This window comes from Schistocerca piceifrons, chromosome 2 (assembly GCF_021461385.2).
Source record: "Schistocerca piceifrons isolate TAMUIC-IGC-003096 chromosome 2, iqSchPice1.1, whole genome shotgun sequence".
NCBI classification, from domain to species: Eukaryota; Metazoa; Arthropoda; class Insecta; order Orthoptera; family Acrididae; genus Schistocerca; species Schistocerca piceifrons.
Genome location: NC_060139.1, coordinates 876988379 through 877015764, shown reverse-complemented (window position 1 = coordinate 877015764; position 27386 = coordinate 876988379). Strand labels below are relative to the sequence as shown.

Sequence of the window (27386 nt, the reverse complement as noted above, 5' to 3'; positions counted from 1 at the left end):
AACTGAGGGGATCGATTTGTTACATACGGTAATATCGAACCCAACATTAAGTATTCGCTCGTTTATAATGAATTAACTTTATTTTGATCATGTCAGTACAAACACATCCGCTCGAATACAGAGTTCTGGACACACTGAGATCAACAGTTTTTGAAGAAGATTGTTCTCAATGATGAGGCGGTCGACTCTTGCAGTCGATAACCGCCACAGAGCCCCCGCCGGTAGTGCGGAGCACGGTTTTTGATAGGCACAACCAGTGGAGGGAAGGAGGCACGGAAGGAGTCCATAGGTTGACCGTGCCATGCTGCTGATGGCACGGTGGAAGCAAAAGGTGTCAGTGGGGAGAACATCTTCATGCCGAGGCTGTGCAGTGCAGCGGTGTTTTGATCCGATCAAAGGTGCGGAGTGCATCGAATATGCGATGCGAAGTATTGGCAAAGTATTTGCCGGCGAGTGCAACGTGTCCGGTAGCAGTTTGTTATTGGCTGTATGACATAAAGGAGCAAGCATGCTGTGGCTTAACAGGTTGCGTAAGAGATGCCGGATGAGCAACACTCATGGTAATGACGGAGTTATAGAGGCGCTTGATGTCGCAGCAGTGGAGAAAACAGCAAGCTGCAAATGACTGACCTTGGCGGTGGATGACTTCAGTGTAGACGGAAGCATCACCTCAGAGTCCGTGGACGGTGAGTGTGTTACAGCAGTAGATGGTAGGATGTTCCGAGCGGAGTTGACAGTGTCGGTGTTTTGATGTGCAAAACAGCCGTGATCGAAGGTGGGGGGGGGGGGGGGGGCGTGGCCGTGAGCCCTGTGCATGAGGCATGGTGAAGGCGAGAGGTGATGGAAAGCGGACGTGGTCGGCGAAACCGTGGTCGGAGCAGGAAGGCGATGAGACGTAATGCGAATGTGAAGAAGCCGAATCAGCGGATGAACTACTGGTCCGTGGCGGAGACGTGACACAGTTCGATGGAACTGTAGCTGTGTGTGTGCTGTCGCTGTCAGCGCTGCGGTCGAGTCGTAAGGCTGCAAGCTGCTTGCGCGAAACTGCTTCACGGTCGTGTGTCGGAGTGGAAAGATGCTCACTCGTCGAAGCAGAAATGGCACATGTGTTGGTCGTACAATGCTGAGGTAGTGAAGACGGCTGCAAAGCAAGCGGCACTGGAATGCGGCTGTTTATGCCGTGGTTCAGAAACGAAGTTTCTGGAACTACCAAGGAAAGCTGGCAGCGGCGTAAATAAGTTGCTTGTATCACATCAGTAACGTAGAATTTCCACTTGAGGTGGCGTGATGATGACAGTTGTGACATCTTGGACATAGATCCATGTAGCATGATCGTCAGGGTACTAGTTGTAGCTGGTAGTAATGGCAAAGGATCGTCAGCAGTTGGAGGTGGAACAATGACAGGAGCATCTCGTTGCATGTCGTGCTTGATCAGTGTCGGCTGCACCATATGTAACTGATCTTGTACCAACAAGCTGTATGTCGCAATTTGCTCACGTAGCTGTCGCAGTTGTTCAGGCGAAAATGTATGTCGTGAAGCAATCTGCTGTGTATCACTGAGTAAGTTGGGGTCGAAATCAGAATCTGTCTCTATCATAGCGTAACCTGGCATACAAGACAAGGTCGGCGACACAGTATTGACGTAACAGTTTGAGTAGAAGAGATCGTGTTTGCAATCATGAATGTGAAACTCAGTATTCAGCGGTGGCAGAGTGAGAACACGTTCACTGCTGTATGAAGCATTGATATGGCTGAAATTGTCTTCTGGGGCGAGAGAACAAGCTGTGGGCACGATTGAGTAGTGAACTGCTGGGCTGTAAGCGTGCATAGTGTCGGCGAGTCATTGACAAGATGTGGGTGCAGTAGCCGTGGTGGGATTGTATGTCATGCAGCTGTTTGTTTTGAATGGGTCAAGGTCAGTGAGCCAGCAGGCTGCGGCCGTGATGTCACTGTCGGTAGCGGTCGAGCAGAGTTGGTGCGGCTCGGGTGCTGTGTAGAGGGAGGCGTGGTGCGTCCAGTGCTGCATTGAGAAACAGCTGGAATTGTCATCGGTGTAATTGGTGCATTATCGTTGATCGGCAGGATGGCCTTGATGAAATTATTCCTGTGAATTCGACCAGGCATGCGATTTAGCCGTAGTTCGGAGTTCGTGCGAACTGGGATTTGCAACGTAGTCCCTGTTTGTTGCAGTCCATTGTTTGGCATGATTGTCCAGTATCGAAGCACTGCACAAAGTTAATTCATTACACAAAAGCAAGTCAAAATAGTCCAAATTAATTGGCGAAGGAGCACTGCACTGTCTGGAAGTGAAATTACCGACTCGTCGAGCGGGTTTTGACGGATGACATTTGCGCCTCGGTCACATTGTTGATGTGTGAGAAGGTGACGAAAGTTACCAAAAACCACGATTCACACAAGAGTCAGGAATTTACACACTAATTACACTTCCTGTACACTGCATCCAGATGCGGCGCGATGTGAAGTCGATGGACATAGAAATCCGACAAAGGGTTGCTGCATTGTTTGTCCATGGCGATGTTCCAGTACACATTTCTGGCTTCGTAAGCAGCATTCGAGAGCATCGGGGTCACCAGTGAGGGGATCGAGATGTTACATACGGTAATATTGAACCCAACATTAAGTATTCGCTCGTTTATAATGAATTAACATTATTTTGATCATGTCGGTACAAGCACATCCACTCGAATACAGAGTTTGGAACACACTGAGATCAACAGTTTTCAAAGAAGTTCATTCTCAAAGATGAAGCAGTCAGCTCTTGCAGTCAATAACCACCACATAACCAAGGCATTTACATGCAGCTGATTTTCCACTCCTGATGGACCCGCAAGCAACACAAGTAATGATTTTTTCACAAATTTGTGTTATCATTTTGGTGAATAACACAGCAATACAAATGCACACTACTCACATGTTTGGGTCTTCAAACTATGGTGTGGTGCATAAGCCACTGACCTCACATTTAAGGAGTTAGGGATCTCCATAGATTCTAACCTCCTAGGTCCTTCATTACTTGCAGCTGCACAACTTCTCTCTTATGGTCCACTGCTGTCAGAAACCTTATACAGGCCAAAGTTTTCATTTGAACCACTCAGAGAGTTTCTGTGACCTCTATGTAAAACAGTCCCTGACTTAAAAAATTTACAAAACTGCTTCTAACTGTTTCATGTAATATTCCATTTATGACAAACACATTTTTCATATTTAGTTTACACATTCATACAACAGTGGAACTATCACACATAGTAAGGAAATTTAAAAAATCACATTCATGGAAGAGGAAAAAATAATGTTATAGTGTCACTAACTTTGCTATAAATTAAAGTTTCTCTCCTGTGTGAACGGACTATTTTATCAGTACATTCAAACTCCACGTCACTGAATGCATGTGACCGAAGGGTGAAATTATTTCAGACATTATAGAGGCATTTTTCATTTCTGGAGGTTTTTATTCAGATGTTACTCAGTCTGTCAACAGTCAGCCTACTACCACAGCTCTAAGAAAGAAAAATCACGCTGATAGAGGGCCTTATCCTCTTGCAAAAAGCACCTTCAGCTTCTAGCCAACAGTGAGAAAAGTCACGGCCTTTGTCAACAAGTAATTACATAGAAGTGAGACCAATGAAACATTATAATGTAACCACCTTCTTAGGTTGACAACTGTTATTTTACTTCAGTTCTTGATGTTGAAATACAGGGTTCACAGCAGTTTGCTCCACCTGACTATTAGTTCCTGGATTCCCCAACACTGTCCGGCAGTTTATGCCTTAGTTAATCAAATTCTATAGAAATGATGTAGCAAAAACATTTAAATCTGTTTTCTAACACTATTATTACATCTCAAGAGGACATCACACACAACTGAGCCTTATACAATCAAGAATGAAATTGATAGACTCCGGCTAGTGGTGTCCAGATTTATATAGATTCTAGCCACCAGACCATAGCTATTTACATTGTTTAACATAGTAATTTTGATGAATTCAGTTAAAATTTTTTAGGATAAATTGCAAAATTTAGATGCATAAATCGTTACTAACATTCCAGAATAAGAAACAAGTGAGTATCATTAACATTGCTAAAACACAGAAAATGTGGTTTCATAATAATATATAATTTACAAAATTGAATATTTTTTTAATTACCAAATCTATTGTATTCATTTCAACGACTGAAATGGAAATAATGAATTTTTATAAATATAATTTTCAGTATTGTCAATATTTGATTATGCTTTTGGATTAAAACTATATTTCTTGATATTTTAATTACAGATTATCACAACAATTTAAAAAGTATGGAAAGAAACTTGAATTGACCTCTCAGCACTGTTACAATACATGTTCGGCACATTTATCGACTTCATGTGGTACATTGCACCTTAGTAACAGATTCTTTGAATACTGTTACTTTAAGATGTGGGAGTAGTGGGTGAGGCCACAGGCTCCATGTTAGCTACAATAAACTGCTATTGAGCCATGCTAGTTCACAGAAGCTCTTCCTCATACATTGCAAGACTAGCACTCCTGGAAGAAAGGTTGTGATGAAATACGAAAGCCCAGAGATGGTTTCCAGACTGAAATTATGACTCTGCAGTGGAGAGTGTGCTGTTTCAAAACTTCCAAGCAGGCTAAAACTGTATTTCAGTCTGAGACTTAAACCCAGAACCTTGTCTTTAATGGGCAATATTCTTACGGACTGAATTATCCAAATGTGACTTGTGAACCATCCACACACCTTCACTTCTGCTAGCATCTCTCTGCTTCTTGCTAAACTCAATAGGCGTTCTCTGGCATATACTATGCAGGACTAGTACCTGAGTAAAAAAGAATATTGCAAAGAAATAGTTTAGCCACAACCTTGTGAATTGTTACCAAAATAAAACTTTTAATCTGCAGCAGTATGTTTGCTGTTCTGAAGCTTCCTAGCAGATTAAAATTGTGCATGGGCTTGAACTCAAACTTGGAACCTTGTCTTTCATGGCCAATGCTGTTACCAATTATGGTAAAGATAATTTAGTTGCTTCAAGAGGGCTTCTCACTTCTGGTTGGATGTAGGTTTCCAGATAGAGATTCACACAAAGATCAAGCTGTCAAATTAAAAATTGCTATTAGAACAGCAAGCCAATTTGTAAATTTTTCAGTAATGAAGAAGAGTAATCTCAATTTACAAACTTTGACTTATCGGTGTGTTTCATGAAAGCCAAAATTTGAATCTTGTCTCCAATAATTTAGGGTACTATTGTTAATAATTGTGCAGAGCATCTGAAAATAAATGTTGTGAGCATTTGAAAAGCTGAGCTACAGTGTTCCTGTTATGTTATCCAATGAGATAGTCTCAGTGGATTTAGCCACAGGAAGTGTCAGATTCTGAGGGGGATAATTGACCTTTATTGTGGTTGCTGTTGATATGGAATCACAGTTAATATGCAGTATAATGGACTATATAAGTGCTGATGCCCAAACTTGCTGAATATCATACATATACAGACATCACTACCACTGCACTCTTCTAATGGAACTTAGTTTTAATATTTAGCTCATGTAAATTTTTGTTGTATTTATTTAAGGTACTGCTGTAATTAACAATTTTGTATGCAATTCTTCCTAGTTCACACATGAAGTTTAGTGCTTGATTTAGTTACCAGAGGCCACCAAGCCTGTCATCAGCTGCATGTAATTGCTATTTAGGTTAGAGCTCAAGGCTCTGCCAGCCACTTGTGTATTGCTAGTTGTGTTGTGCTTTGCACTCCAAATGTTTGACTTCAGTCATTTGTCCTTTAAGTTTAATTTCCATGGAGGCAGTGTTTAAATCTCTTCTTGAGCAGTAGTAGGAACTGACAGTTGCTATTTCTAGTTTAACTACATTTGCATGACCTGTGGCCCCACCAACAATGTATCCACAGAAGACTGGGACACTTACAAAGAATACCTGTGGCAGCATTTCCAGGCATTTTGGTTAACAGACGTTATCTTGTGCAATGTCCTGTTTTTGTCATGGATTTCACCTTGAAGGTATCAATTGTAGTGTCAGCTTGCTCCCTTACAAGAATCTTCGAGTCTTCATTTTGATAAGACGTGTGAGTTACTTTCTACCCATCATTGTAAATGAACTCACATTATTGCTGCTTGTGTGGGGTTTTACCAATGCCAAAAGCAGCTGAAACAGTCATTCAGATAATGGGCAGCAGAACTACATGGGCTTAGCCATTGTTGTAATTTTGTGGCAAATGTTCATAAAGAATCCTATGCTTATGAAAGTGTTGCACATAGCTCAGTCATTTGAAGTTTCACAAGTTGCAGGTAGCTAGATAGAAGCCTGGTCTGAAGTTTCAGAAATCAGTTCCTCTCACTCCTCCCAGCCATCAGTCAGTTTGCAAGAGAATGTAGACACTACTGCAGCAGTCCAGAAGGCATCTCAGCATCACACAGGTAACCATAGTTCGTGACAACAACAGCCCATGTCACAACAGCAACAGCCTTGTGCTCCACTGTCTTCATGCCCATACTGCTTCATTCAATATAAATTGACCACATGCCCCAAGCACTGGACAATGTGTAATAGGTGCCATAAGAAAGGACACATTGCTTTGCTATGTAAATCCTTTCCAAACCTGAGTGAGGATGACATGAACATGGATGTGAACAGTGTGTCAGCAGTGACGATGTCTCAAAGTGAGTTATACAGGGTGTACATAAAGTCCGGGAATACTTTCAATTATTTATTGCACAAGAACCAAATAATGTACAGATATCATACATATGAAATTTTGAAGAGAAACCTTGAAAGTTTTGTTTCATGTATACTGCCACAGCGTAGTTTGGTAATTTGCCGATAGTCAGTGCTAGTCGCAAACCTGGCGAGTTCAGGCATGGAGTGAGCTTTCTGCGTGTTGCATGGCATTGCTGATCGCTTAATTTTTAGTGATGAAGCCACTTTTCACACTAATGGGAAAGTGAACAGGCATAATTGTCGAATCTAGGGCACAAAGCATCCACTAATGGGAATGCATAGAGGCATAATTGTCGAATCTGGGGTACAAAGCAACCACACCAATGCACTGAATTTGAGCATGATTCCCAAAAGGTAAATGCTGATTACTGTATTAACGTCTGCCAGGTCCCTCATGGTTCACATATCGAATGTTTGTAAAATTAACTTTTGGAGTTTGTCTTCAAAATGCAATATGTATGACATCTGTACAATGTTTAGTTGTTGTGCAATAAATAATTGAAAGTGTTCATGGACTTTATGTACACCCTGTATATTGAAGTGCATGTGTTTAACAAACCATAGAGAATGCAGGTGGACATTGGTGCAGCAGCAACATTGGTGAATTCTCAGACACATGTGGATTTGGGTTCTCCCCCTTGATGCCAATGCCATGGCGGCTGGTGAGTTATAACATAAAGCACATTCCCATTCTCAGACAGTTCCTGCATCTGTGACTTGCAATACTGTAGTTTGTTCATTAACTTTCCTAGATGTGAACAATGCTTACACTGAAAATCTGTTTGGTTTGGATGTTCTTAAACTGTATGGATTCTCTTAAATGATGAAGTGCATTTGGTTTCTGATCAAGTTGCATATCAACAATTAAATGCTCTCTGTGCTAAATTTTCATCTCTTAATTTCTCCAGGACTGGGATGTCCCACAGAATTTCAGGCACGTATTATGATGAAACAGCTGCCTGTCACTGCTTTCTCTGGGTCCACCTGGTACTGGTGACTTTATAGGATCAAATACAAGCAGAATTAGATTGTTTTCAATCCCTTGATGTTATTTGACTCATTTCTTCCAGTGAATTGTCAGCACCACAGGTAATAGTCAAAAACCCTACCAGTAAATTATGTCAGGGATGATTTTAAAAAAACTGTTAATGCACAGTGAATCATTGATAACTATCTTTTGCTGTGGCCTGATGAACTGTTAGCAAAATTATTTGGGGGCCATTATTTTTCAAAGACCGACTTGGCAGATGTATATTTACATCTGCTGCTCGACAAGAAATCTAAACCACTTCTAGTCAGCTATACCCCATTTGGGCTTCATCAATACATGCATTTGCCTTTTGGTGTGGCTTAAGCAACAGCTATTTTTCAATATTGAGCAACTTATTGCATAAGTCCCAGGCTGCATCAACTATTTAGATGACATAGTAGTGTCTGGTGCCTCTACAGTGGAACATTTGTCGAACTTTCAGGTTCTATTTTCTGTTCTACAGTCTACAGGGTTAAAATGCAATTTAGACAAGACACAGATTTTCAACCATCTATTACTTATTTGAGTTTTGAAGTGTCATGTATTGGCATGCACCAGCATATTGATGCAGTGTTGCACTGCACATCCATCAAGGAATTAGAGGAAGTTTTAGACAAAATTACATACTACCACAAATTCATATTAGATGGTGCTACTGTGGCACAACAACTTGATGCATTATTATGTAAAGGTGTTCATTTCCACTGCTCCCTGGCTTGCAGTAGGGTATTCAAGTTGGTGAAATCTATGCTACAGTTGGCTGCTTGTTTGGTCACTTTCTAGCTGGGCCACCACATTGTGTTAGCAGCAGACATGTCTTGGTTTGGCCTTGGTGATGTCTTTGCTCAATGCAGACTGATCTGAATGTGCTACTGCATGTGCCTCTGAATCCTTAAATTCAGTGCAACAGTATTATTCTCAAATAGAGAAAGAGGCTTTCATGATCATGTATGATCTATAAAAATGGGTCTATGTTTCATCTGATCACATACCACAAACCACTGTAATCTGTTTTTAACCCTTTGGCATCCTTGATGGACAAAGCCACATACTGCTGGCAGTGATGAGCTCTTTTCCTGTCATAATACAATTCTGAGATACATTTCCAACATACGGTGCACCATGAAAATTCTGACATCTTATTGCATTTGCTGAATGGTCCAAATCCAGAGTTTCATAAAGAGGAATTGTTCTGTTTTCATTTAGACATGGAAGCTCAAAATATCATTGTAGTTTTTCCTATTACTAGCATTAAAATTGCAGCTGTGGTAGCTGCGGGTTCTCTTTTAAGTAATGATGTTTCCTTTGTGCAACACAGCTGGCTTGACAAACCTCTGGGCCATGCTTCTGGTCCTTTGATAAATTATTTTGCATTACAAAATTGTCTTCCTGTTTGGGGTGAAGTGCTGCTGTTTACTGTAGAGTACACCACTCCCCAGTTGTAGTCCCCTCTGCCCTTCAGCATGAGGTAGTGTGTTTATTACACGTGGACTAGTGGGGTACATCACATACAAAAGCATTAGCATGCAGACATGTTTTTTGGCTAGGTACTTATTGGGAAGTAACACAAGTTGTTACAGCATGCCTACAGTGTGCTACCCATCAGGTGGCTCCTCGTGTGTCTCGGTCACCGTGGCCAGATCTTCAGCAGCCTTGGAAATGCATTCATGTAGATTTTGTGAGACCTTTTTTAAATTTCTACTGGCTTGTTGTAATTGATGCTTATTCTAAGTTTCCATATATGATGCATTGTCTGTCTACTTCTGAGGCTACTACCTTTTCAGCTTAATCAATTTTTGCAATGGAGGGTCTTCTGTATATTTTGGTTACAGACAATGGCCCCCATTTCATATCTCAGGAACTTGAAGATTTTTGTAAAAAAATGGTGTTCATCATGTCACAGCTCCAGCCTTCCACCCTCAATTAAATTGGGAAGCAGAACATCTACTACAAACATTTAAGATTCAGATGAAAACATACATTTTGGATGTGTAACCAGAAGTAGCTCTTGACCAGTTCCTCAGTTCTATTAGGTTCACCCCTATTGGTGATAAGAGACCAGCAGAGTTGTTGCACTGCTGTCAGCCCTGGACTCCGCTCCATCTGCTTCAGCCAAAGCCAGACCATCTAACAGCATGGGCACCACAATGGTTCTGGCCTGACACAGCAGTTTGGGCTCATGGGTTTGGCAGCTGGGCAAAATAGATGCTGGTGGTAACTGAGAGTAACCATGGCTGACTCCTCTGCTTTATTTGCATGGCTGATGGGAGTGCGTGACAACATATTGACTAGCTATGACCTCGCATGAGCAACTGCACAACGGGTGCACCTCTGCCACCCCTGCGTCCTCTGTCTGCCTGGCCATCTCCTATGTTGCAGCCAGTGACCTTGCTCCACCACTGCTGCCAATGTCTTCACAACAGTCTCCTCTGCTGTGATTGCCTCCTTCAGCTGTTGTGGGCCACAGCAGGACCCTGGCTCCAACAATGTCACAGCAATGCTCCACCACTGCTGGCTCCATCACAGCTGGTACTGCCTGTTCCACCATCTTTGTCATAACCTCCTTCCCTGGGATTTGACTCAGATGTGGAACTGGAAGCTGCACGAGAATTGCTTGTCCTACCATATGACCTCTCATGTGGAGGCAGGCACCGCACCTGTCTGTGCTCATCCCACTTCCGACCCTACACATCGATGGCAGTGTCCTGCATGACTTGTCAGCCTACATGAACCACAAAACAAATGGACAGAAGCACAGTGCTCACTCCCATGAAAAGGAAGAGGAGTGCTGTTACTACCAATTTGGTGTGTGTGCCACTTCATAGTTCACATGCGAACTTTGCACTTAATTTGATCACTAGAAGCCATTCAGTCTGCTAATATGACAGCAGTTGCATGCACAACCTGCTGGTTGCAGCCATTGTTGGAACTAATTACTATACAGGCCATCGTAGAAGGCTCAGCTACCAACTTGTGTATCACTAATTGTGTTGTACCTTCTCTTCCATGTGTGTATAGGACCTACTGTTTGAGCAATAAGTTACAGCGTTCTTGGGTTAGAACTGGTAATCAAAGTTAATTGTATTATTTTTATGTATGCCTGAAGTGATTATCCTACCATGACTCTCCATGAACCTTTTTTGTATCCAGAGGTGAAGAGCAACCACTGTAATATATTCAGAATTAAAAACTCATATTAAATTATTTTTTGCACATATGTAGACATTAATTTACAGTAAATGTCTGTTGTAGGCTCTGGAAAGTAATGATGCACCTGGGAAACTGTATGCCTTAGAGGGTGATGTAAGAAATGAAGAACAGATTCTCAGTGCTTTCAAATGGATAAATGACCATCTTGGTGGTGTTGATATCCTGGTTAATAATGCTGGTGTTGCTCAAGATTCAGACCTTACAGGTAATAGTCTGCCTACCCCTTACATCACTCTATAAAATACACATTCCTTTGAATGTGTCCAGGAAACTGTTTATGTTTAAAATCCCAAGAAATCCTTGAACTGGAAATAGATAGCTGTGGGCAAAATGTCAGTTATATTACAGTGAAAGCATAGGATGTGGATAGATCAGTGCAACGTACAATGAATATCATTCAGTTGCATCTGACTCAACATGGAGATCAGAAATTTTACAGGTATGTGTAAAGTATATTTACATATTATATAAATGTTACAAAATTAATACACTACAGAAAGAATGTAATAAGTTAGTATCCGCCTGAGAACAGTTACAGAACTAGGCCCAGAACCTAACATTCTACACCTGCATCTACATCCATATTCTGCAAACAAATGTCAAGTTCATAGCAAAGGGTAATTCCCAGATATCAGGGCATTTTTCCATTCCATTGACAAATGGAGAGCAGGTAGAATGATTGCTAAAATGTCTCCAAGCATGCTGTAGTTAGTTGAATCATGCCAATTCAGTTTTTTCAGCATCTCCATTATGATATCCCATATGTCAAACAAACTTGTAGCCATTCATGGCACTCTTCTTTGTAAATGTTCAGTATCCATTGTTAGTCCTATTTGATGTGGCACCCATGCACTCCACAAGCAATACTCTAGGATAGGCTATGCCAGTGTCTTGTAAGTTATCTTCTTTATAGACTGATTGCATTTATGTATCATGCTACCAATGAACAAGTTTGTCAATCACTTTATCTACAGCTGAGCCATGTGATCATTCTATTTCTTACCCCAAAGGTTGTTAAGCCCAGGTATTTGCATCAGCTGACCAATTCCTTCCTTTCTGAAGTTCTCAGTCTTGTGACTAGTTTGAGGCAGCCTGCCATGAATTCCTCTCCTGTGCCAAGTCAGGGTAGCACTTGCTCCCTATGTCCTCAATTATTTGTTGGATGTATTTCATTCTCTGTCTTTCCCTACAATTTTCACACTCTACAGCTTTCTCTACTACCATGAAAGTTATTCCCTGATATCTTAACATACGTCCTGTCATCATGACCCTTCTTCTTGCCTGTGTTTCCCATGTGTACCTTTCGCCCGTTCTGTGGAGAACATCCTCATTCTCTACCTTATCATTCCACCTAATTTTCAACATCCTTCTAGAGCACCACACATCAAACACTTTAATTTTCTACTTTTTTTGTTCCCTCACAGTCTGAATTCCTTTACTTCATCTACTTCTTGGTCACCAATTTTGAAATTTATCAATAACCTCATTTATGCTACTCCTGATTGCTTCAATCTTTCTCAGGTTTGCTCTCAATCTGTAGAATGTGCTCATAGACTCTTCATTCCATTCAGTGTGCTCTGTAATTCTTCTTCACTTTCACTGAGGGTTACCAGCAGATCTTTGCACTGCTACTTTTTCATCACTCTTAAAATGTGATATCCTTTCACCATTCTTGAAACTTTAATTTCTGTTATTCCTTCTTCAGTTTGTAGATTGAACAGGAGGGACTAAAGATTGCATCCCTATCTTATACCCTTTCTAATTCGATCACTTTGTTTTGGCCCCCATTCTTATTGTTGCCTCTTGGTTCTTCTACATATTGTATATTACCTGTGTTTCCATATGGCATTCTCCTCTGGTTCTCAGAATTGCCAATGTCTTGCACCATTTTACATCGTTGAATGCTTTTTCTAGGTTGACAAATCTTATGGACATCTCTTGATTTTTCTTAAGCCTTGCTTTCATTATCAAGCACAATGTCAGGGCTGTCTTTCTGGCGCTTTTAGCTTTTTGAAAGCCAAACAATCATCACCTAACAACCCCTCAACTTTGTTCTCCATTCTCCTGTGTATTATTCTTATCATAAATTACCATGCATGAGCAGTTAAGCTAATTGTATGATAGTTCTTGCACTTATCTGTCGTTAGTATCTTCGGAATAGTGTGGATGATATTTTTCCAAAAGTCTGATGGTATGGCTCCAGTCTCACACATTCTGCATGCCAACATGAACAGTCATTTAGTTGCTACATCTCCCATGATTTTAGAAATTATAAATGAATATTATCTATACTTCCTGCCTTATTTGTTGCAAGTGTTCCAGATCTTCTTAAACTCTGGCCCTAATTCTGGATCCCCCATGCCTTTCATACCAACACACATTTTTTCATCTTTCACATCATCAGACAGTTCCTTCTTTCTCTAGAGACCTTCAGTGAACTCTTTCCACTCTCTGCTCTGCTTTTAACAGTCAAATTAATCTCACACTCTTAATGTTGATACATTTGCTTTTAATTTTCTCAAAAGTTTCTTTGATTTTTCCATATGCTGAATGAGCCCACCCAACATCGCTTTTCTTTTTTCAGTTTCTTCACATTTTTCCTACAGTCATTTCACCTTGACTTTACTGCACTTCCTATTTATTTCATTCCTAAGTGACTTAGACTGCTGTATTTCCGTCTTTCCTGGTAGTTAGTCCTATTTCTGTAACTGTCCTGTTTTGAGATGCCCACTCTCCTTCAACTGAACTGCTAACCATGGTATCTTTTATCACAGTTCCTACAGCCTTACAGAACATCAAACATGTCTCAGTACTTGAGTATCTCACTTCTTTCCACATTGATTTGTCCTGACAATCCTCTTGATGTTCAGTCTACTCTTCATCATAACTAAGTTGTGATCTGAGTCTGTATCTGGGCCTTGGTTTGCCTTACAGTCCAAGGATTTGAGAATTTTTGCCTGTCTGTGATTTAATCCAAAATTCAAAAGGCACCTTAAGAATCAAGACAGTTCTCAGTTGTTGTGTCATGGACATACTGAACATTCAATTTCTGAAGGAGCCAGACCTACAGCCATAAAACATAATGCAAATGTGAAACAAAATAGATTCATAATTGAGAGACAATTGATTTTAATTGTTTCTTGGGCAAGCAAGAGCTTGCATTCAGAGGATACTTTGAAGATGGAAGTTCCAACAACAAAGACAATTACCTTGAATTAGTGGAACTTTTGTCTTGACAGGAACAGTTTTTATGTGTTCATTTGCATTGCACTTCTGGCTTTAAAGGAATGTCAAGCACAATTCAGAAGAATTAACTGAATTGGCTACCAATGTTATTAATGATAACATTAAAAGAAGTTATAGTCATAAGAGTTTGTTAGCGTGCAGGTAGATGAAAGACTGGCTGTTCCTTGTAAGTCACAAATGAGTATTATTCTCAAGTTTTGTACACAGGACAGTCTGGTAGAAAGATTTATTGGTTTTCACAATGATTGTAGAGACAGAACTGCTCAGGGTTTATCAGAAATTATACTCAATGCATGTGCTGTTTGGGGAGTTACTGACAAAATAGTGAGCAAAATATATGATGGCGCTTCTCTTAAAATTATGGGGAGAGAGCTTAGACTCTCCTTATGCTGATTTTGGCCTCATTTAGTTTTTATTTGTCTGTGAGGCTTTGGCTATGTTTAAATTTGCAGTGCAGCTTTCTTTGCTTTCATAACAGCTTTCTAACACAGCTGTCAAACCATGGCCAGTCTTTGCTATGCCTCACAACTTTGCTCATCAATACCTGGCTAAAGTATACCATATTTTACAATGCTCTTTATCTTTTTCTGATATATAGATTTAAGTGTCAGGAAGTCGTTTCTGAAAGTATTTGTATGGAGTGTAGCCATGTATGGAAGTGAAACATGGACGATAACTAGTTTGGACAAGAAGAGAATAGAAGCTTTCGAAATGTGGTGCTACAGAAGAATGCTGAAGATAAGGTGGGTAGATCACGTAACTAATGAGGAGGTACTGAATAGGATTGGGGAGAAGAGAAGTTTGTGGCACAGTTTGACTAGAAGAAGGGATCGGTTGGTAGGACATGTTTTGAGGCATCAAGGGCTCACAAATTTAGCATTGGAGGGCAGCATGGAGGGTAAAAATCGTAGAGGGAGACCAAGAGATGAATACACAAAGCAGATTCAGAAGGATGTAGGTTTCAGTAGGTACTGGGAGATGAAGAAGCTTGCACAGGATAGAGTAGCATGGAGAGCTGCATCAAACCAGTCTCAGGACTGAAGACCACAACAACAACAACTGAATATTGTTACAGCTAGACATGAAATTTTTTTTGCTGGCTGCTCATGTAATCTGAAATCTGTTTCTTGTCACTCTTGCTAAGCAGAGTGATTTTCCTACCTTTTCTTGTATTCCTATATATGGTCAAATTCAGTGATGCTGTAATGGTCTTATGGTCACTGATACCCTGTTCTATGGTAACTGAGTTGCAAAGTTCATGTTGTTTGTCACTAGCAGATCTAAGATCTGTTCTCTGATTAACTACTCAAAGTAATTTTCAGATAAGGCCTACAGAACAATTTTACCTCATTTCCTGTGACTACTACCTGCCACAATTGCTTGAGTCTCCTAATCTATATCTGCTGAGTCGAAATTCCCATCTAATACTACAACATGAGTGAGGAATTTACATGAAAAATTCAAGTTTCCCCTCAAATGTTTTGCTACTACTGCTCTTGAGACGGGGATCTATAAAAGCATTTGAAACACATCTATGAGCCACCTTTAATACTTGTTTTCACTCAAATTATTTCACATTCAGAATCTGTGCAACTCTCTCATTAGATATCATATTTTTCTGACTATAAACACACCTACACCACCAGGGTCCATCCTATCTTTGTGATATACATTCCTGTCAGTGTTTAAAATTTAATTACTGTTAATGTCTGGTTTGAGCCAGCTTTCTGTCCATAGTACTATGTGGGCATTGTCGTTATTTATAAGCAAGACTATTCTGGGACATTTCCAAAAATGTTCTTGCAGTTAATTAATACTGTATTAGCATTTTCGTTTTCCAAATTGCTGTGATGAATGCTATCCTGTCTGAAATCAGAACTTATCTTACTGGGCCTGCAGAGGAATCACAGTCCTAAAAGATCCACTTGTTAGCCACTTCCTATGTGTAACGAATGTGTGACCTGTTAAGTGGGATTCTACAGTTCTCTGCCCAACAGTGGAGGTCTAGAATCCACATCCAAGATAATCATAGAGTCATCTGAGCCTCTGGTTTAGGCCTTCCACTTGGCTCCAAATCAAAAGACCATGATCAGTTCTGGGGATTATGATACAAAACGATAGTTCTGATTCCACCCCACAGACAAGGCTATCTGTCATCACCAAATCAGCCAGCAGCCTGTAAGAATTGAGGATGGTCTCTGTTCCCACGTGCCTGACATCATTCATACCTACACAAGCCACAGTTTGCAGCTGGGTGCACCCAGTGTGCTCAATCATTGCCAACAGAGTCTTCTCCACAACTTCGACCAAATTGGATGAAATTAACCTCCCCCCTCTTCTCCAGCAAGTACACAGAATGAACAATGGCCTTCTTTACCAAACTGCCCACAATTTTTGTGACAATCTTCATCACACATCTGACAATGGAGATCCCAGTGACAGGCAGTCTACTCTCTGTGCTTGTCCGGACCTCTCAAGAAGATCGAACCATTCCAACAGGCAGTGCATCCCATCCTAGCTCAGATGTACTTTCAGCAGTAGGCAATATCTCAAACCTGTGTTTAAGATGCAAGGAGACAGTCATATGGCCAGTACCCACTGTTCACCAATTGTCGGCAAGTAAGTGTTGACTGGCCGGGATATGTGAAGGCATCAGAGATCCCAGGCTATGCTATAAGTGATGGAGGTGTCAAAGCATTTATCTCAGGTGCCCCAATTCCACTGTAGCCCAGGGTAGCAGCCTGAAGCCTGTTAACCATGGGCAACATAGCATTCAGTTGTTTACAGACCAGGGCCATTTCCCCCTGAGTCTGTACACAACAGGTGTAGTCCTACCCATCTTTAACTAATTTTTGTCTGTACCACAAGTAATGTAACACTAGCCCAAGAAATCACTGATTGCAATCTAAGTTAGCTACTACACTACTTTTATTTTTAACCGCACTCCAAAGTCAGCTCACACAAAGATAATACACTGAAGTTTATGCAGATAGCTTATAGTAAGTTAGTAAATACTAGTCTATGTAACAAAATACACTGAAACAATTCACTTCTCTACAGAAGTTTGTGAAAAACAGAAGCTAAAGTAAATTCGTTTGTATAAAACAGAAAACTCTACTACTGTGCCAGTCACATCCGTTGGGCTCCTCAACTGCCACTACTCAACTTTTCTTCTAATATTGTGTTTGTGAATTTCACATTTCTTTTTAAATTCACTGAAATTATTAATGACAAATATCATTAGGAACTTAACATATTGGCGTGTGATATGGTAGTAAGAATTTCAAGGTTCCTGAAGAAGGTTCCACAAGATGTTAGCACAATATTCTTATCACAAGATTCTGTAAAAATAAATGCTTTTGTGGCATTACCTACATTCAAACAGAATAAAATTGTATCAAGTAAAAGCACATTAGCCACTTCGTCTGCAATTCATCTCAGTAAGAGAGAACTGTAAATGCAAAGCAGGAAGAACTATGTTCTTTGGTTGACTTATCTACATGCTGGTGCCAACATAGACTTTTATTCTTTTGGATGCTTAGGAATTTCATTATCAGAGGTTTTTGTAGTGTATGCCTATTTATCTCTACTCATGGCAGATGTAAATCATTTTCTTGTGTCAGAAATTGTATTGGATAAGCTTTTTGTAAAATTAAGAGATTCCTTTTTCATCTTATTCTGCAGGATATATTTTATTCTTCTTTGTAATGATAGCAAACTAAGTGGCAAATTATAATGTGCTCCTAACACAGGCATTACAGTCCCATTACTACTACATGAAAAATGTGGAAGTAGAAAGACCTGGTGTTCTGTTCAACAGAAAAATTGAGGACCATTTTTGCAACACTTGCTTTATGCAAGAAATAAATATTTTATGGGAGACACATTTATTTAATTAAGAAGCAAGTTGAGAAGAATTTTTTTTTTTTTTTTACAATTAGCAAATTTTGTATAGTTTCAAATATGTTTTAAGATAGTCTTTGAATATACACAAAATTTTTGTAGCTTATCAATGGCTGGGTGTAGAAAAACAGTTTTCTTTTTCAAAACTCACTTTATGATCAAACTAGATCAGTGATGTATGAATATTAAATGCCTGTTTTTTACATTAAAGTTTTTAAATAATGAAACTTGAAACTTCCTGGCAGATTAAAACTATGTGCCCGACCGAGACTTGAACTCGGACCTTTGTCTATCGCGGGCAAGTGCTCTACCAGCTGAGCTACCGAAGCACGACTCTTTGTAATAAGTTCTTTATGTAAAATAGGGCAGGCTATGTGGGTGAGGAGTAATATGTATTGTTACAAACTGCAACAATTTTAAATAATATTTCTTTTTTCTCTTCTGCACCACTTCAGTGGACCCTTCATCCTCAAATTCTCTATGAGCTGTTATGATCTTGATACTCTTCACCACCTGCAGAGAGTGTATCACTGTAGAAACTTGCTGCATCCTTAGAAATGGTAAAGAAATGCATGAGGTTCATTATATCCTTTTCTGCACTCAAGTATTTATCTTGGGAATAATCACAGCATGTTTCATGGTTTTGAATGAATGAAAGTTCTTCTTGAAACATCACAGCATACTTCTGCTCCAGATAAATATGTAATTTTAACAGCACATTGAATCTTAACATTCTCTGTAAGTTACTGATTGTACATCCATCATTTTAAAAGGCAAGGTAGACTTCAATAATTCCTTAGAGATTCAATTAGAAGTTGTAGGAATATCAGTCTTTTCTCCACACCAATGAGTTTCCAAGCTTCACAATGTGATTTGATCTCTTCCTTCTTCCAATAGTCAATCCAAACTGTACCAACTGTATGATCCAATAGCATGAAACTATATCTGCGAATAGAAAAGTAGTGAGTAAATTTGGAGAAGACTATAGTGTGTTCCATAAAATGTGGCAGCATAAAGAGCATTATAGAATTCTTGTTCTGGTTGGTGCACGTCTGAAAACAGCTCAGGTTTCAGTTTTCTCTTACCAATACCTCTAATCCCCTCTTCCAGATAATCTAGGAGAAAATTTGGTAGCAGAGATGCGATTTCATTTGCACCTCTTCCAGCTTCTGTTTCACACCAAATATACTGAGAAATATTATGGGTACCTTGTTTTGGTTCATGTATCAACTCAGTAAGGTTATAGAACCATACCTGTCATGCGTAAAAGACTTCTCCAACAGAGATCTGTGGCAAAGATTAATTTGTTGTATGTCAAAGACAACTTCAGTGTCTTCAGAGTATATATTCAGGAATACCTATAATGGATTTGGCAAGCTAAGTAGCATAAAGTGAGTTTTGGAAGTACCATTACATGTGCATGAGGTGAGACTTGCAAAAACCTGGTTGGTTGATCTGCAAGAAACTTCAGTGTCAAACTTTAATACATGACTTCTTATGTTGAACCTTTAATGTATGATTATACCTCTTGATTGGTTGATTTGGTATGTAACAGGACCAAACTAAAGGGTCATCAGTCCCTTGCAAAAACAGGTGGTATTTTGTGTTCTGTGAGTGTGGAATAAAACATGTTTTGCTAAAATCTGCTGCATAGGCTTGTAGAGAAAGTTGAACAGTATTTGTTAAGAAACAAAATTGAAAAATGTGTAAAGTGAGTTTTGTAAAAATGGTCCTAAATTCTTCTTCATTAAAATATTCAAGTAAAATTATTTTAGAATGCAGTTCTTTCATAGTAAACATTAAATTAACTTCTATTTATTTCTGAAAGTGCTGGTTGGCATGTTCTTTTTGTAGAATAATATTTATTTTCAGCTGCACCAACAGAAGAATGGAGAAAATCTTTTGAAATTAATGTCCTCGGACTAAGCATTTGTACAAGGGAGGCTGTACAAGGAATGTTGCAGAGGGGTGTCAATGATGGTTTCATTATAAACATAAGTAGGTAAGCAATTTTGGTTACTGATTACAATCATCAGCTTTGAAGTGCAAATATCACAAAACCCTCTTTATTAATTATTTTAACCTTGCCAATAACTAGCGCAAGTGTAGACCTCTGTTATAAAGTAGATTCTTTTCATTCATCAATAAAACATCATAGTATGTAGATATTACCAAAGAAATTACCTTTAAGAAAGTGAATAGGTCAAGATATTCAGAGATAGAGATCTATCAGAAACAATTTAAGTACTGTATTCTAACAGGTATATATTGTTGAAGAGAAATTTCTGAAGTCTATCTGTGCTTATAAAGCTTATAAATGAACTTCCATAAATATTTGTAAATATACACTGTTCTAAACATACAATAAAATAATCAGAGCACATATCAAGTTAGTTATATTCAAATAATTTTCTGAGATGAAGTCAACTATACAAAACATCCTTATAACACTCTGCAAAATTAATTATCACTATCCTTCAAATCATTGTAATACATTTTGTGCAAGTGGTGTTCCACAGCATGTTTATGCTCTGACAACAGCTGCTGAAGAAACAAATCTTTATTTGCTATATGTATTTTATCAGCAGTCTCAGAGGCACATAAATATACTTTCACCTGTGGCAGATTTGTTATGCCATACCACACTCATGATCGTGTCTTCTTATTCTTAAGTTAAAATGATGTTGTAATTGACATTTTAGTGAGTGGAGTGGTAGGGGCCAACCACCAGTCAGTCATAGTTCTTTCTTTAGAGTCATATGCTCACTGTGTTGCCAGATTTACAGGTAAATTCAGACTTGCCCAAGCTTGTCTGAATGTACATGGGAACACTGCCTCCCACAACTGCAATCTGTGAATCACAGAGTTATTTCATTTTAGCTACAGCCTGTAAATCTTGACTCCATTACAAAACCTAATTATATGTAGTACATCAGTACCACATATTCCCTCACAGCACTGACAAAACATGAAGAGTCAGGCATTTGGCACCTGTTTAAAATGTAGATATAATCTTTGACATGACATAAATATTTTATCTAAAATTTTGTGTTGGTATGATCACTACCAAGCTGTCAATCAGAATGAAAGCCAGTATAGAAACTGTCTCCATCAGCAAACAAATCTTTGTACCCTGCTCCTGAGAATGCTATGGAATATAACTTTTGGAACCTTTTAACTAGTTTTATCAGTTGTGTCGGTTGGAGATGCTCTGCAGACACAAGAGCTTCCACATATCAGGGTATTACTTGTGGGTGTAGGGTGCTCAGTAGCTGATTTTTGATGACTTTACTAAAAAAATTCCATATAAATTTGGTTAATATATTTGTAAAATGTAAAACTGAAATACAATCCCTCCCTTCCAGTTCATTCTCCCATTAATGTGCACCCCTCCCACGCAGGTATGAAACATTGAAGGATCATCTCACCAGAGGAGGAAACCATGCAATGTTGTCTTGAAAGGTGAAGTAACTGGACTTCAGTCACCATTCTCAGTCACTGGAAGGAACTGTGTGTCCTGGTTGGACAGCCAGTTTCAATGAACATGGTTTATTTTCCATTAATTCGTGCGACATGTACTCTATGACAATCAATTCACTGTTGTGGCACAAGGGGTCACAAAAGCATATTCAAAGCTTAAAATTTTAGAGGTTTGTCATCAGTTGAGTGTTATATGTTCATTCATCATGTTTCACAAACCCCATCAAGAAGGGGGATGTCCAGGGATGTGCAACAAGTCAATGTATACTTAACAAAAGCCAAGGAAATAATAAAACCTTAAGATGTATTACATATTAACAGGAAACTTCCACTACACCACTTAAAACTAGTCACACCCATGCAGGATGAATTTAATCACACAAATTAGAGAGAAGGATGCTAATCTGAAGAAATACTGCTACCTTAACAGCCAAAAGATCCCAGCTCATGTTCTCTGAATTCCTTAAACATGAACGCAGCCACAAATGACCCAGTTCCCTGAGATGCTCAGCATTTGACTAGGGCTCTCAAAGTAATGACTATATTTTGTACTGTATGTTTTCAGTATTGTTGGAACACATACCATTTACAAGATATTCAAAATCTCTACTTTTGTTACTGAAAGTTATTAACTTATTACACTGTGCAAAAGACTTGTTGAATCACTTTTTCGAAATGCAGTCATTATCTTCAGCTGTTATGCAGTAGCCTGAAAATTGTGCATTGTATCCTTGGGCTCAGTGGTGCTTGAAGCAGCAAGATGTCAACACTTGGGAAAAAAGGGCATAGCTCAAAAGTTCATGTGAGGTGTTAAGTGAGTTAATGATGTCACACTATAATTCTGCCAAATGCCACCACAATGTGTCACATGATGGGAAGGTCATCACATCCACCCTTACACTGTGGGACTGCAACCACATTGAACGTGATCTGAATCCTTTGAAGTGTAGTATGACCACAATTTTTGCTCTGGTATACAGGGTGGAATCACTGTGGACTTTACAATACCATACATTAAACTTTGAATGTGATCTGAAGCAGCAAAGATGAGTATGATTTTGAAGCTTCCTGTTTCACACCTTCCTGTGACATAATCACTGCAAGAATAAAACAGAAAAGGGTCACTCTAAGACCCCTCAATTCATTAGCACTCTCAGTACAACCCATACACCTTTGTCAAGCATTTTAAAAAACGTCCTTGCACGCAGACAACTGTTGATCGATTCCTATGCACCTGCAAACAGACAATCTCTTTGACACCACTCAGATTCTGTATATCTGCAAGAGCATAGTACCACTTGAAGGAAGAGTTTCAAGTGATTTCCTGCCTGCAGGTGCCTAACAATTGGTCACAGGTTGTCTCTGTATAGACAAATTTGTAAAGTTCTCAACAAAGGAGCATACAAGGCACCGAGGACATTGCCAAACTGGAAAGTCTTAGAGAGACACTTTGCACATGTCAGTGTCACATCCCACTGTGATCATGCCATAGGAGAGTGCAAAACAGGATGGCTGAAAAAGTATAAGCACTCTTTGCTGCTTTGGATCATATTCAGATTATGTCAAGTGGTTCTGAACAGTCCCTAGTGGTTCCACACTGTATACCAGAGCAAAAATTGCAGTTGCAATACACATTAAAGAGGTAGATCATATTAAGTGGTGTTGCAGCCTCACAATGTGCTTGGAGAAGGGTTGAATCATTCAGGGCATCAACAGCACCAAAGGATTTCAAGAAAAGTGTTCTGTGCACATCGTACTGTAAGCTGTCATTTTTTATCACAAAATATGTTTAAAAGAATAATCCAAGGAAGGAGGAGGAGGAGGAGATTAGTGTTTAACACCCTGTTGACAATGAGGTCATTAGAGATGGAGCACAAGCTCAGATTAGGGAAAGATGGGGAAGGTAACCAGCCCTGTCCTGTCAAAGGAACCATCCTGGCATTTGCCTGAATAAATTAAGGGAAATCATGGAAAACCTAAATCTGGATGCTGCAAGTGGGTTTGAACCCTCATCCTCCTGAATGCAAGTCCTGTGTGCTAAGCACTGTGCCACCTTGCTTGGTTCCAAGGAAGGGATGGTTTCATTGACACCCTTTATGCTCCCTCCTGGGGCCTATTTGTGTTGATTCTGGGCAGCAGTGTGTCTGAAATGTTTTCCTCAGTCACCCATTAAAAAACCACCTTTTCCACTGCTGGGCATCACAGTTATGACCTCCATCACAGAGGTGCCAAGAGAAGGGGTGGGTGTGGGTAAGGGGAGGGGTGTGATGATATTCCTATCACGTGACATATCCATGGTGACATTGGGAAGAATTGTGGTGATGTGATCAACGCACCTTACACCTCATGTGAACTTCTGAGCTCTAGCTTTCTTTCTACACGTCCCAACACTTGCTGAGTCCGAGGGTAAAAGCACAGAGCACCATGCTTTTGCACAATATAGAGGGAGGTTTAAGGCACCTTTGAGACAAATTTCACACTTCCGCATTGCCGTGGAAGAAAATGATGGGGTTTCAGAAAAGTGACCATTGCGTTTATTCTGGAATTCCCTTTAGTATGGAGAGCTGCATCAAACCAGTCTCAGGACTGAAGACAACAACAACAATTTATTGTAACCTTTCTGCACCTTCCATTATTGTTTATTGTTTCCATCTGAGATTTATATTACAGCTGACTGTTTTCTTCTTGAAATTTGTATTGCAGTTTATTGGTTTTATCTGGGTATTTCCAACATGACTTATAGTTTCTATTTTAAAGTTTTTAATTTTGCTTACTGTTTCCATGTAGGAATATCCAATATTGTTTATTGTTTCCATCATGGAATTTCTATTAATGTTTGTTATATCCAATGTGGAATTTTCAAAATTGTTTCTTGTTTCTGTCCTGAAATGTTCAGTGCTGTAAGTGTCTTAATCTGTAATCTGTAATTTTCATGCACTTAATGTTTAACCTGTAGTACCAAGATTTGTGTAACTTTTTAGCACTGGTGGTCTTCGTTCACCATCTACTCCAAGCCTTTGCATGTATAGTGCAAGTAAACATGCTGTTCAGGTGCTCACTGAAGGCCTCAGAAAAGACTTGGCTGACAAAAAATCTGGAATCAGAGTCACGGTATGATATCAGCTTTAGAGCTTCAAACATTCTTTACTTATGAGTTGAATTCTTTTCAGAGCAAAGTAGGGGAAAGAATACCAAGGGTTATAGCTCCACATAGTAATGTCACATCGTGAAGTAAGTAGTGAAGCCTTTTTGGTTTGGTTTTGCAGCTTTATTGATATTTGGAACATACTGAGGCAGTATAATATATGAAAATCTGAGAGATTGCTGTATTTCAATGGGGCACCTGTGCTTAAGTGGGTGGTGTTATTAATTGTTAATAAAAGTACAACTACTGATACCACCATCTGGGGATTATGGCCGAATGTTATGTCAAAATATTGCAAAGCTTGAGAAACATCATTAAATGCAATACCCGAAAATCCTCAGCAACATTTATTACATTGGGAATCGATAAACAGTACAAATGTCTTTGATATAACCCTTGTGTAGAATTTTAAAGCACACATTTGTGTATAATGGGAAATTAAAGACTTTAAGACAAAGTTTCATAGCACAGGAGACAACACTATGATTAATGAATGTGGTTAGTGAAATGGCAATGCAGTTTTAAACTTTTGGAACTAGACATTCATCCTTTTGGTATAAAATGTAAATACAGAAAATAATCCAGAAAATGATAAAAGATAAATATTTAAATTAATTATATACACAATATTACTTATTATCAAGCTAGACAGTTACTTAGTTCCTCCAATGCAAGGTAGCATATTGACCAACAAGTTTCCTTCTGCAAACCTGATCAGCTGCTTTTGCAAAATTTTATTTCCAGGTGTTGTGAGGTCTTTCTGTACACCTGTATCCATCTGTTGGTTTCCAAAACAGTGCTGTTTTGGGGATTCTTTCTTCTTCCATGTACATAACATGCCCCTTAAGCTCCAGTCTTCTTTCAGCAATGCTTTTATGCAGGCTGCATAGAGCACTTCTTTTCAGATCTTCATGAGAAATGTAGTCATGACAGTTGACATCCAAAATTTATCTCAAGCATATTTGGTGAAAAACTTTGTGATTATTTACTGATTTTGTGACATTTTCCAGGTCTCATATGCATAAATGGTTATCAGTAGGATGATAGAGGTATACAGCCAAGATGTTGTGCACATACTTGTAGAGTCTTACTGCCATGTTAATCACATTTGTTGGAGGACTGCTGAAGCTTTTCCAATTCTTCTGGTGATGTCTGCATTATCTACACCCCTGTTATTACAGATCAGGCTGCTGAGATAAGGAATTTGGCCAGTATCTTTTAATACTGTGTGTTGCACTATAATGTGTGTGTGTGTGTGTGTGTGTGTGTGTGTGTGTGTGTGTGTGTGTGTGTGTGTGTGTCATCCAAAAGATAACAAAGCCCTCAGTCTTATTTATGTATCTACCAAAGACCCAGTGCCTCAACTATTAAGTGGGTTTTTGTTTTTCCATAAATTATAAATGTTACGGCACACTCCAGATTATCCAGCTTAAGGTGGACCCAAGACATCCCATATAACAAAAAACACACATAATTCCAAACATAAATGTGTTTACTGGAAGCTGCTATTTATTGCATTTCCAAAACAATCTACAAGTCACATTTGAAAGCCCACTGTGTTACTTACAGGTTACTTGCCAGAAACAAACAACTTAATTAGAAAATTACACTTAATTCACAATGTGTTTCATATCTCTTGCTTTTGATCCACATTTGGGAAAATTGTAGTTTTCTTTCTTTTTGTTTTTATTTCACCTTTTCTCTGGTGAGACAGTTCTCATTCGCCAGTGAGTCAAAGTATCAGTATTGTCAAATTAATTTTGTCCTGCATGTACTCATAACAGATCAATGAATTTCAGTACCTCAGGGTTCATTATAATGAATTCTTCAACTGTCTTGTATTTGCTCTCACACTTTTTTCACAATGTCTACATTACTTAGCTGCTCAAATCACAGGTCATAGGCACCACTATTTAGACATGCATGAATTTTTTGTTATCAGCATCATAACTTGAAGTTCATATTCTAAATTAAAATATTAGTTGTAATTGAAAATTGTCACAACAGGCTTCATTTTTTGCTACTGCAATGTTGGACAAGCCTTTGTGTACTTGTTTGAGAGGTTTGTGTAAATTGTCACAGGATAGATATAGAGAATGTAACAGAATGTATCATTGCAATAATTTTTCTTATTCTGAGGTCAAATATGGTTTCTTCCATAGAGTGGGTTTTATATAAGCAAGTAAATATGAAACCCAATGATGGCAATTAAACAGCAGCTGTAGAGTGTAGCTAAGGAATCAGCAGCTTTTTGTAAAATGGCAGCTTTATTTGTACTTCACTTGATTGTATTTAGATATCATAAGCATGAATAACATTAGGCAATATAGTGACAGTTTGTTGTAAATACAGCATACAAATTAAACTACTAGGGTTTTCTTGTCTTTTGTAAATTTATGCCTTTCTTCTGCTTTCTTCGTTTGGGTCATCTAAGGACCATGCATCAATTTCAATGCTTCCTTCTTTGTTGTTCTTCTTCCTTTTTCCTCCAGTATTCTTTCATCTTTTCTACTATGTATCCTTTTTCTCTCTTCAGTTCATTCTGACCCTGTCTTCTTCTCCCTCCTGCCTTGTAATCCTTTCATTTTTAACATTTTCCTCTTGAAAATCTCTCTTTCT

The 27386-nt window shown here is 39.1% G+C and overlaps 1 protein-coding gene across 1 annotated transcript in view; it reads left to right on the top strand.

The window, feature by feature from the left end:
* LOC124777705 (dehydrogenase/reductase SDR family member 11-like) overlaps window positions 1-27386 on the top strand; it is a 64353-nt gene that overhangs the window by 21838 nt on the left and 15129 nt on the right. The window contains exons 2-4 of the mRNA XM_047253200.1: window positions 11036-11198; window positions 20015-20144; window positions 24604-24733. Of these exons, the coding sequence (XP_047109156.1) occupies window positions 11036-11198; window positions 20015-20144; window positions 24604-24733 (423 nt within the window). The remainder of the gene's footprint in view (window positions 1-11035; window positions 11199-20014; window positions 20145-24603; window positions 24734-27386) is intronic.